This window comes from Camelina sativa, chromosome 16 (genome assembly GCF_000633955.1).
Source record: "Camelina sativa cultivar DH55 chromosome 16, Cs, whole genome shotgun sequence".
Classification (NCBI taxonomy): Eukaryota; Viridiplantae; Streptophyta; class Magnoliopsida; order Brassicales; family Brassicaceae; genus Camelina; species Camelina sativa.
In genome coordinates this window covers 26437098-26449855 of record NC_025700.1, presented here as the reverse complement: position 1 = coordinate 26449855, position 12758 = coordinate 26437098, and the positions used below count along the sequence as shown (strand labels likewise).

Here is a 12758-nt window from a genome sequence, read left to right as displayed (position 1 = left end):
CTTTAAGATTCCAGTAATACCAGCCATTTGAAATTAGCTTCTTCAAAACAAGAAGAAATCAAATGAAGCTTATTTCTCTCTTTTGTGTGCTTCTTGGTGAAAAATAAAAAAGGTAATGAAAATGGAGGAAAAGGTACTGTCTTCTTAATAATAATAAAAAAAAAAAAAACACAGAAGACGATGAATTCGAGAAAGGGTATTGATGTTTAGTAGAAATTACAGGATTGTGCCACTGAGTGGGGTAGTCGAAGTCTTTTGTCTTTTTCCGATGGTGGTAGACGAATAATTTAATTTAATCTTTTTTTTTCTTTTTCTTTTTTTGAGGTAATATCCTAAAAGTTTTGTTTTTAGATAAAAACAAAAGAGATAAAGGAAGAAAAAAATTAAAAGACGTTCCCAAATATATTTATTAAAAACATTAGAATTTAGAGGATTTATGTACTTTGTAGTTGTTGTTGTTGTTGCCAATAAATTAAAGTGGATTTTTTTTTTTTTTTTTCTGTTATTGCTTCCCGTATTTACGGATTATTTTAATATATATATATTACTATCATTTTATATTTTTTCTAAGAAAATCACTAAAACACTCTTTGGTTCAACACTTACAACCTCGATCAATTAGTAGTAACTAGCTAGTTCATTCACATATTACATTAAATGAGGTATACTCAAATGAATCTTGCCAATAAACATCTCTCACAATTTGCTTTTCCCTAACTGTATAAGAACCAAATTAAATGCTTAACGTTCCAGAAATACACATCATAATTCATAAGCATGGTAAGACAAAACCCACCACAAGCCTCTCAAGATTGTAAAAACTAATAAAATCATTGTGTTGTCTAAGCAAAACATGTTAAGTGCACCCTTCACGTATATATATAGTCTTCTTCTTTAAGTATGCTTGGCTTCTACAACCATTATACTGACTATATCCAAGAGGTGCACCTTCACGCATACCGTGTTCTAGGATTCTTATGTGCTTTGGTCTATTATTTTGCTAAACAGTTACCAACTAGCGAGTCCATCAAGATCAGAACCCAATAATCTAATACAAACTCGAGAGCTATAAAATCTATATATACATTTAGTGATCCGACTCAATTTTTTTCGATAGAGATAACTATCATGAATATTACACAAAATCACTAAAAGAACATCATAATATTTTGACCACCATTATACAAAAGAATTATGATTCGAGCTTTCAGGTATCTTTACAAGGCACCACGCCGAATTTTAAATTATTTTTTAACCAACATTGCATGTTTATTATTGTTCAACAAATTGACCCCTGTGATTTTTTATTTATTTATTTATGCAATTGTTACAGAATTAAGGATAATGAAGTTCTCACGAGAATAGACCATACACAGCTTCTTATTGTTTAGTTATACAGTATTTTAGGTTTTTAAAACATTTCAAATGAATGCAATTTCGTAATGGATAACCATATCAATTTTGTGGTGTTCATGATCTTGGAAAGCAACAAAAAGAAGAAATAGTTCACATGTCATCAGTGACGATCAAATTTATCGTATTTGATTAATAAAGCAGTCCTAAAAACCACCGTTTTTTTTTTCGTTTAGTCATCGTAGTTATCAGAAATAACAAAATAAATCTTAGTAATAGAAAATTTTCTGCATTGCTAGTTATTGATAAATCATATGGATGAATGGTATGTATATATCACATAATCATCGGTCGCAACATTTCATGTGGTTACTATTCTCGTCCATGTTCAGATGAAGAGGCAAACGAACAAAACCTCCACCTCTAAGCTTTTGTAACGTTGAATATTTTCTTTTCTCTTATTGTATAAGAACACACATAACACTTATTGTAAATTTGCGCCGTCCATGTTTCTTGTGGGAAAAAAACATTTGCTATATACCAAATGAATATAGACATATCCCTAGTTACTTAGATGGTACATAAACTATAGGTGGTAACAAAAGTAAACATTTGTGTGGTAGGTTGCAACTTTTCGAGTGAAAAATGAAAAAAATGAATTTCATTTGATATTTACAAGAAGAGGCAGAGAAGAAATTGGGAGAAATCATAACAAAAACAAAATGAGATAAAAGATGTTTAAAATGCTTAGGTGTAGTCTCGTAAACCATCAAGATTGAATTAGTGGTTGTTGCTGTCTTGATGACGTCACCCGTGACAAGTTTTGCCATTCACTCTCTGAAATTTTCACAGAAGTGGCAGTGCCTTTTTTTTATTTTCACAGAGAGACCCCTATGACAATAGAGGTCCAAACTACATTCTCTACTCAATTACATCCACTGAACAATAATAGTTTATAACAAAGAATATATATAGAGCAAAATTAAGATTAATGTTATACTGTTTTTAGAAATTATCTTCATTTAACTTACCATAAATTAAAGGTGATGTTACATTTTTAAAGAAAATTTTCATATAACATAGTTGTAAATGTTATTATAAATGATATATTTTAACAAATAAAATATAAATTCCATGTGGTAGTTAATTAGGTGTTTGAGGATCCAAGTGGAACGTAAACTCCCCAAAATACCAGATTCAATTCAATTTTTAGAAATTTACGTCTGAAATAATTAATCTGATGTGGATTTACGGAAATGTTTACATGTTCATTCTTAGCTAGATTAGTCGAGTTTGACCTTGAAACATGTATTTATACTATATGTTACATAAAGTGTTCGGTGAGTTATATATTAGATGATGTCTAGTTGCTGAATATTTAATATTTTGGAAACTTAAAAGAATCCTAAAACGTGACCATGTTGGTTGATAATCGTCTGTTCATACAGTTTTTTTTTGGGGCAAAGTGTTCATACAGTTTATTCGGTTATTTTAGCATAAAATGTAGACCATATTAGTTCTATCTTCAGTTTTATACTAGGTGGACACACGTATTCAAAGGAAAAAAAAGTATGAGATATATATAGTAGCTATAACATTCGATAGAGGTGTAATAATTTGTGAAAACAATAGAATGTAGAGAAATGATAAAATATACCGACATGTATAGGAATGATAGAATGATCGATGTTGGAGGGTTGGAGAGAGGAAGAATGCCACGTGGGTAGAGTGGGTAGGGTAGAGTGGTGTAATAGAGTGCGAATAATGAAGAATGATGAGAGCCTTTGGCTTTGCCTTTGTTTCATTTCAAAATTCAATCTTCATCTTCCATCTTATTTGCATATGCCTTTTAATTAAAAAAAAATCAACATCGTCCTCTTATTTTACTTATATGTATGTATATATATATATATATATATATATTGCATAATTGTGTTAATTATTTAACGAGAAGTTGTAATTTAAGTCGCATAAAGAAAATTTGTATTATTGAGTTTATGAAACATGCACGCTCTATATATTAAAGTTAGTCTATATAAATACCACCTTAAATATCTAAATACATTTGAGGTGTCATTTAAACCTGAACATACACTTCGAAAAGGTGAATAAAAAGTTTCAAAATATTTATAATGTTAAATCGTAAATAGAAATAAAACACAATCATTTTGGTGATTTAGTTTGACGTCTGTATTTCTCATTTTTATAGTATTAAAAAAATTCATAGAGCATCTAACAACTCATTCATAATTTTATGTTGGAGTTACTAAGATATTAAAAATTTAATACTACCGTCAAAGTGTTCATGCAAACAACAAAAATAGAGACGTCTGGTTTAGACATCACAACGGAAAAACGTTTCATAGATGTTCATGCATCTTGGTATCAAAAATACATTATCCAAAACAAGATTAGCGACAATGCTAAATACTCTAAAATATTATTTTTCTTGATTTTTGGATGTTCAAAAAAAATAATTGACAGATTTTTGCTGTTAAGTTGTGTTCATTTTTGTGTGTGTTATTATGTAGTTAATGAATTAGATCCATTTATATAGTTACAACTTGTATGATTAGACTCATCTTCGACTCGAAATATCAATTCTATTTTTTCATGTATAAATCTGATAAAATATAGAAAATATGCACAAAATAACTTTAAAACAAAATAGAATTAAGTAAATGATCATGTAATATCCTGCAGAGGAGCAGGTGAAATTGTTTATCCTTTTACTGACACAATAACTGTGGTCCAGTCTTCGTCACCAGAAGTCTAAACGGAACATCAATGGCTTTGTTTCTCGCTGGATCTAGCAACAACTCCCTCACTCATCTCTTTTTTATCTCTCTATTCTTTTCCTATATATTTATGTCGCTACTACTTGTTGTAACGATTTTCAAAAGAACAAGAAACAAATCTTTTATATATAGAAGTATCAAATCGACAATATTCTTAATGGCATCCAAGAAATCTCCTAGAAAAAATGTCTGCACCACCCACCAAGTCATATCAATAAGTTTTGGACAATGATTGGCTACCTCACTATTGCGTTACAATCCTTTTTCTTACACGGTCCATGCCTTAGAAGATTATCAACTATCTTTTCCTATCCAGGCATGATGATGAAAAGTCAGTGAGAGATTACAAGCCATTCGGTGCTATATATATAGCTTGTAATTTCAAGGATTTTTGCATGTAAATCGACTCTCTCAGATATGATAGAACCTATATATATAATAAGTCTGCAGTTTCCAATAGTTTTTCTGTACTTGAAAATGTCATATTAACCACAAAACTTGTAAAGAACTAGCATATATGCTCGTTGTGTTCATTCATTATCATTTTCCTCCAAACTATGATTTTTTTTTTTGAATTATATGTTTTTACACTTGATTCAGATGTGTATGGTATCCGGTATATGTTGAAAAAACCACATTGATATGAACCAAGGGACTGGAGGAGCAAATGGCTGAAAGCTCACCTTCTACTTGTTAATTTGTTCTTATTATAATATGTTAATTTTACACTCATGAAAACACTTATGAAAACAACCCTTGTTTCAAAATTGCTCTATTCACGTTATTTTGATGTATATATATTTTGGTTAATGAACTGTTAAAGTTTTGTGTTTCTCAATTTTTTCTGCTAACTAGTAATGGACTATTAAAGCAGTCAGTCGCTAGTATATTAATTCTACTTTGTTTTCTTCTGTTTGCTGCCATACATGTCAGTAATATTGTCACACTTTCTTACAGGAGTGACTAGTGAGGAATGAGGAGTCAGCATATCAAGATTCCCCCATGGAAGCTTATTGCCTGTGTGCTTTTTTTGGTTAAATGTTAACTAGAGAGTAGAGAGTGTTTGATCCGGATAAACCAAATCAGACAAAATTCAAATTAAACGAAAAAATAACAATTGAACCGGTTTTTTAAAATAAGATTTTAGTGATTCCCTTATTTATATATACCAAAACCAATTTTGGATTCAAACCGAAAAAATGATGTAAATATTAATTTTCTGAAAATAAAATTATATGACTAAAATCGAAATTTGAACTAAACTAATTGTATGAAGATTCAAATACTATATTAAATTTGATATTATAGAATATTTTAATCGAAATTTGGAACTGAAATATAACAATTCATCTAATAACGCTTTATTGTATGACATACATACCATCTAGTGAAATGAACCCAAATAGAATGTGATTTTAATTTACTCATCAACTAGTTCAAACTTTTCTAGAATATTTTGTCACGTCAAATGATTCGTCCATAAAAGTGAATGATATACGAAGTTTTCTATTATTGTTTTCATATGTACAATGCGCAGAAAAAATGCTAAGGAGACCCTCAGTCCTGATATATCCACCAAAGAGTTAATAATACCAAACGCTTGACAATATTGACTCTATGCAAAAGTTAATAGGCGAATGATGATTCTGACTAAATTAGACGTCTTATGTAAAGTCGCTTAATTTATGACCATTGTATGTAACGAATGGACAAGATGCTGTCATACACAACACACTAGCACCAAATGTGTACCTCATTGTCTATTTATGCTAACGTGGAGTATATTGTAGAGTTGTGGGCTACTATTTTGAATTAATGTTTATTGGGCAAGGCCCGTGAATGTATTACGGAGGTTTCATGGCATACTTTGCATACTCAATTATATAAAGCACACCAACATAGCTTTGGTTTTACAGTTAATAAGAAATCAGAAAATGTCATGCTGTGAGAAATTTATAAGGGAATCAGTTTATGAGCTTCGTATGTTTCAACTCCGACTTGGAAAGCTATGTCACAACCAACTTCAGAATCTAACAAGTCTTTGAATCCCTGACGTTTGACAGGGGTAGCACAATGTCATTCTGTTTTGGACCCTCAAGTCGACTCTAACAACGCTAGCAAGACAATCATCCTTAAAGTAGTCATAGTTTTCTATTATTTTAAGTTTGACATTTATAGAACTATAGAAGCAAAGAGCCTCTCAAGAATTTGTCAAGTGGATGATTCTGTTAATAACTTTTTTTTTTTTTTTTTTTTTNTTGACAAACTGATTCTGTAAATAACTAAGAGCTAACCATAAGTATGAAATTGACTATATTAAATTAGTCAAACGACAATAAAATATTAGTAGAGGCAAAATGATAAAGAGAGTCTATAAATCACCTGTTCACTTAAAATTGAAAACATTATTTTGCTATATGCCAACTATATCTCCCTCGACGCAGCAAGAGTCTCAACTTCAAATTTCGGAACTAATTAGAAATACGCATCTCTGTACTGGGTTGTTCACCTTCTCCAGTTTCGTGGAATATATTAATTAATCTTGGTTTCGATGATCAATTTCACTATGTATATTTTAAGACTAAAACCTCTTTGTTTTGAAATTGTAGTTTTTTGTCATTTTGATTAGACTACCAAGAACTTTTTATTTTCATATAATTTTTCTCTTTATATACATTAATTAAAGTATTATTCCACGATTGCGCATATTCAAGTTTTGCAAATTAAAGACAGCCGATTATATATATATAAAAAAAAAAAAAATCAATCTCCTAAACATCATTAAGTAACCAGAAGTCAAAAAAAACAAAAGTTCCTTGTAAAATGACAAAGTAATGAGTTGTTTCCATAATGGCTATCTAAGATTAGAAGTTGCATGATAATGCAGGCACACGAGATGACTACTTTTTTCAAGACCTACTTCTTTTCCACTTTATATCTTACGTTGCTCTATAATGGCTTTTAGTAATCTAAGCTTTAATTAGCTTTATAACTCACTCTTAGCGTTTTAATGATGGTCGTTGATCAGTTATGATGGTTTTGACAAAGTAAATAATACACTTGTCGTTCTCTTATTCCAACATGGCTTTGGATTAATTCATGCTAACTTGCTAACCCAAACTTTTTCAATACCGTAGTGGACTCTCCTTGTCATCCCCTTAATATCCCATCAATATAATCAACAGGATATGTTTTCAATGTTATCGTGTCTAAAGTTGAGGTTTAGGTGCTGTATTTTGTAGACCATCCACAAATATCATCACATAAGTCAGATATCCGAAACTTTCAGATCAGTAAGAAAGAACAAAACAATTAAGTTATCAAATGGACTAAAAATTTTATATACTACATTGAATTTTCAGTATTTTTTAAAAGAAAAGAAAAATTATTCAGCCAAAATATCTTTGTACAATGGATATAACCTTATGCTAAAGAGTTCAAAGACTTCAATATAAAGAAGAACACCACATTCTAAATTTTCTTTACCCGTTATATATACTAATCTCATCGGTCTACACGCCTAGCATCTTAGCGGCCGATTTTTAGAACAAGAGAGGCATAACCGCATAAGTTTATTGAACAGTTTGCTTTATGGCTTTCTTTTAACTCGAATTTAATTCGATTATTGAAAATTATTTTAATCTTGTCATATGGACTTTTTTTTTGTTGTCAACATCTTGTCATATTTTTTATTATTGATACCCATCATATAAGTAACTTTTAATCTTTATGGTGTTTAGACTCAGCTTAGTTTAGTTAAAAAGGAAGTTAGCTTTGATATAAACAATGCTTTGAGTTAGTAATATATATATTTAGTATTATGGTTACATATGATTTCAAGTATAAATTTTAATAGATTTCGATACATTCAGTTTGGTTTGGTTGGTTTATGAAACAAGTTGTTCGATTTTATTCCTTTTTAGTTTCACAGTTATAAAATCTAAAAGAATCTTAACTTAGTTTCGGTTTAAATCTATATATATATATATATATATATATATATTTTTACCTCTTAGTTTATTCAAAAAAATACATATATTCAATTTGTTTCTATTCTTTTTTTTTTTAAGTTCTTTAAGTTTTTTTCCTCAGCCTAAACTACACTTTACAACACTCTTTTTCCAAAGTTGTACCTTTACATACTCTAATGACGAATTGTGAATTGACACAAACCCATACATGCAAATAGCAATAACGACGCATTATATTCTCTCTTTTTGCAACTATAACGCATTGTACTTGATCAATCTAAAAGAAAGCCACTATTGTAATAAAGTTAAATTGAACGGTGATGAATGTGCGCAACTTGGATCCGATCGACCGACACGATAGCTAGGGTCTCTCATACATAGTCCCAATCCACCAAACGATATAATAATTCTCACGTTGAATAGAAAAAAATGTTGAGGCGCTCATCAGTTCTGTTGATATTTATTATTATAATTTCCAAAACGTCTTTAACCATATATATACGTACGTATACCTACTTTGATGTTCCAACTTCCAATCCATGCACATTATTCAAATTTAAGAATTTTTTTTACATTAACACATCTGATCTTCAAGCAGATCCCATGTAAACAAAAGATTTACATGTCCCAAATGTAAGATCCAGATTATTACAAAGAGAGTAGTGAAATTGCAATACCATTGGAATGCATTTTGAGGCAAGTAATATGACTGGTATCATCAAAGAAAGAAAAATACATGAGAAAAGGTACACCAACGGAAATTTCTCTATCGCCAATAGAATATCCAACCCAAAATCAATTGGCAAGAAGGGATCCATGTACTATTTATATTAGGCCCAAATATTGCCAAGTGTCAATGTGGGACAATTCTGATAGCATTCATTCTTCAAAGACTAAACAAGCTAAGGTCGAGTACTATAGTGTATTACATAACAATGTCCCCAGGTTTGAGAAATTGTACGAATCTACGACTACGCCCATAATTTTTTGTTAATATTTTATTTATAAACAAAAAAAGTAAATGGAAGAAATTTTGGAAACAAAAAAGAGGGGCCATGCAAAGAAACTTTATTTATTTCGATCGGGCTGATAAAGTTTTACTTTCTTATATATGTTTTTTCACTGCAATACATTTAGTTGTTTAGTTGTAGAAAAGAAGAAAAGAGTGACTTGTCACAAACTAATATGGTTATTTATTATTTAAATACAAAAAAAAAGTAGGCTTTTGATGTGTGGAGTGGAAGTAGACGTTTCCTCGTTCTTCATCTATATCTCTATGGTTCTGCTGACCCACTTCTATTGTCTTTTTAGTTTTTACATACATTTAATTACTAGTAATAAATGTTTACCTAATTAATAAGCTATTCATGTTGGGGATCATATACATGCGCTGCCAAGTATTAAACGTGCGTACATCGTATGATAAGATAATACCATCTATAATACTCTCATTTCGTCAACGTACATATATTAATCTTATTTCACTTTTAGTAAACAAATGGCAAAACGAATGAAAATGGTACAAGTATGATCCTAAATATAAAGGCATGGTAGCTACACTTATACTTAGATTGTCTTTGTAGATCTATATATTGTCGAGCTTAAACAACATATGCTAGCTACACTTTTCAATAGTTATCCGGATTTGTGATCATATAAACAAGTCATTAGTTTTCACCTTTTAAAAAATTGATTTCACTTTATACAACGTATTATAAATATAATAAAATATATATTTATAATTATATAGAAATATTTATGATTAAGCTATATATTAAAACTATTCTATGGTTATTTTGCATAAACTCTTGGGTTTGATTGTGAATCGTGTGATTCATGCCTAAGATGCCTTGGATATATCATGTTATGTAAGCTAGATAAAAATAATCTTTGTAATAGAAACTTTGAACTTCGAAACATCATCACAAAGAAGACAAATAATCGTGAGTGTCACTGTTTAGTTGTCCAATGAGAAAGAAAAAAAAAAGAAGAAAAGTATATATTTCTCATTTCTGAAAAGTCCAATCACATAATTTATTTAGAAAGGCGACTTATTGGACTTTCTAGTTGACAGACACATCATTGAAGCAGAGAACAGTATTAGATGACCATCGCAAGCAGAGAAAGAACGACACGTTGAAGAAGACAATGAGAAACTCACACCCATAACTTGCTGCTCATCATTTCTTATTATATAAAAAAAAAGGGTTAGTTAGTTTTCTTGCTGTGCCACATATCTTTAATTTCATGATCTTTTGTTTACCTTTTCTTTCCTATGCTCTAGGAGATAATGTCAGATCAGTTATATTATATAGTTTGAGATTGTTCTTGAATTCCATGTTTTTTTTGTGGCTTATTTTTCAGAATAAATGGCTTCTTTCTTTCATGGAGAATCTAATATGAGAGAACCCTCTTCTGATCTTTTTATGATGAATTTGAATCCATTCCCCGAGCCGACAATAACCAGTAATGCTCATAACCATCACTTCTACAACTTGTGCTTTGGGTCTCAACAACATGGACCTCGAGATGAAGTAGAAGATCATATAGAACAAGGAAATTCTTCTGTCTCTACGTATTCATACGAAGGAGTCTTCAGGGGTTTGACTCCGATCTACTTGAGAGCTGCTCAAGAATTGCTCAATGAGATTGTCAATGTTGGAAACAGTAGCCATGGCGCCAAACAAGTACCAAGAATGAGTAAAGAGTCTGCGATTTATGGAAAAGGGGACATCGTTGGTGGCCATACGCCTAGCGTGGCTGCTTACCGCCAAGTGTTGGAGATGAAGAGAGCAAAGCTCATCTCCATGGTGGAAAAGGTAATTCATTTGTAACTACCTATATAGATATATGTGTGGCATAAAACAATATAAGAAATTTAAGTGTCTAAAATCAACTATGTGAGCAATGCTAAGAAGGTACTTTTATTTAAGGTTGAGATTAGGACTCAAATGCAATCCATCACGCTGTTATTATGTTGGCCATTGTGGATTTTTTACCTTGACAAAATGCCAGTGTTTAACATGTTTCGGATTTTTGTTAGGCATCAAAGGTTGGTCCCGAGCATATGGGAATAGGTCCGAAACTTTCTTGGCTAAAAAAAAAAAAAAAAAAAAATTAGTAGCTCACTAAAATAATAACCTTTAGATGAGAAAGGGAAAAAAATTCATGACGAAAAAAATGATCTAGTGTTAAGTATATTTTGTTGATAAGTAAACGTTTAAAGATTGGTAACTGATATGGGAGATGTACACAGGTGGAACAAAGATACAAGCAATACCATGACCAAATGCAGACTATAATCTCATCGTTTGAGCAAGCCGTGGGTTTAGGCTCAGCAAACCCATACACACATATGGCGTTACAAACAATATCAAAGAAGTTCCGTGTTGTAAGAGACATGATTTGTTTGCAAATCAAACACGTAAACAAGCTGTTGGGGAAAAAGGAATGTGACGAGCAGCTTAAGCATTTGGGTAAGATGGCACATCACCATTCAAATGCTTGGAGACCGCAAAGAGTTTTGCCCGAAAATGCTGTTTCCATTCTACGATCTTGGCTCTTTGAGCATTTTCTTCATCCGTAAGTAATGTTTACTTCTATCTTTAATTTTTGTTTCGATTATAGTCGATATGGATGATGTAGCCTTGAAACAAAGGAAAAACTATACAATAAGGTTATGGAATAGTCACTAGTTAGGTTTCTGTAGACTAACCAATGATTCTTGTTTTGGTTTGTATATATAGATATCCTAGGGATCTGGATAAGGTAATGCTTGCCAAACAGACTGGTCTTACTAAGAGTCAGGTAAATGATTTTGATCGACATACTTTTGTTTGTTAATGTTAAATGTCCCATAGTTTATATACAGTTTTCATAACATCATCTAACAAAGACTCCAGAACACATAAAATTAAAGGTAAAATATTTATAATGTATAGTTCTACCAAAATTTATTCTGATCAAAATATATAAGAATGCTAAAACAAAAATCAAGTGAACCAAATTATTTTTGTAAAGTAAAATTATTAGATAGATGATGTTCATATATATATATTTAAAATGATCTTTGTATGTTTGTTATAATTATCTTAATCATAATAGCGATGATTGTATAATTATAATAAATATTTACAAACTTAAAACAAAATGAAATGTACTATTGTAAAGTTACTAATTACATTTTTTTAACATCTAATTGCTAACTATATTTATTAATGAAATTTTGTGTAAAATGGATGTAGGTGTCTAATTGGTTCATAAATGCTCGAGTTCGAGTGTGGAAGCCAATGGTGGAGGAATTGTATTTGGAAGAAATGAATATTGAAGAAAGCAGAAAAGGAAGTAACCCAAATGAACATAGTACCAACGGTTCATCTTCTAAGCAACCTTACAATAATTCCACTTCAGATGAATCTTCGAACTCGATCTTACCCACCTTTTATCAAGGATTCAATGAAAACGAAACCCCTATGCCAAATGCATCCTCAAGTTGCTCTATAGGAAGGTTCAGGAAGCAACATATGAATCAAGCTAACTTCATTCATTTCAATGGAGGGTTTGAAAACTATCACACAATGGTTGGGAATGGCGTCTCCCTTTCTCTTGGCCTGCCTCATTCTTGCGACCAAACCTT

The 12758-nt window shown here is 30.9% G+C and overlaps 2 protein-coding genes across 2 annotated transcripts in view; one reads left to right on the top strand and one right to left on the bottom strand.

The window, feature by feature from the left end:
• Positions 1–131, bottom strand: part of LOC104752623 (transcription factor LHW) — a gene marked incomplete in the record, with an annotated part of 3190 nt that extends 3059 nt beyond the window's left edge. The window contains 1 exon segment of the mRNA XM_010474814.1: positions 1–131.
• On the top strand, positions 10361–12750 carry LOC104752622 (BEL1-like homeodomain protein 5; the record flags this gene model as incomplete). Its single annotated transcript, XM_010474812.1, has 4 exons — positions 10361–10941; positions 11379–11704; positions 11869–11929; positions 12367–12750. Coding segments are annotated over exons 1-4 (1221 nt in total), but the record flags the coding sequence as incomplete, so codon positions are not given.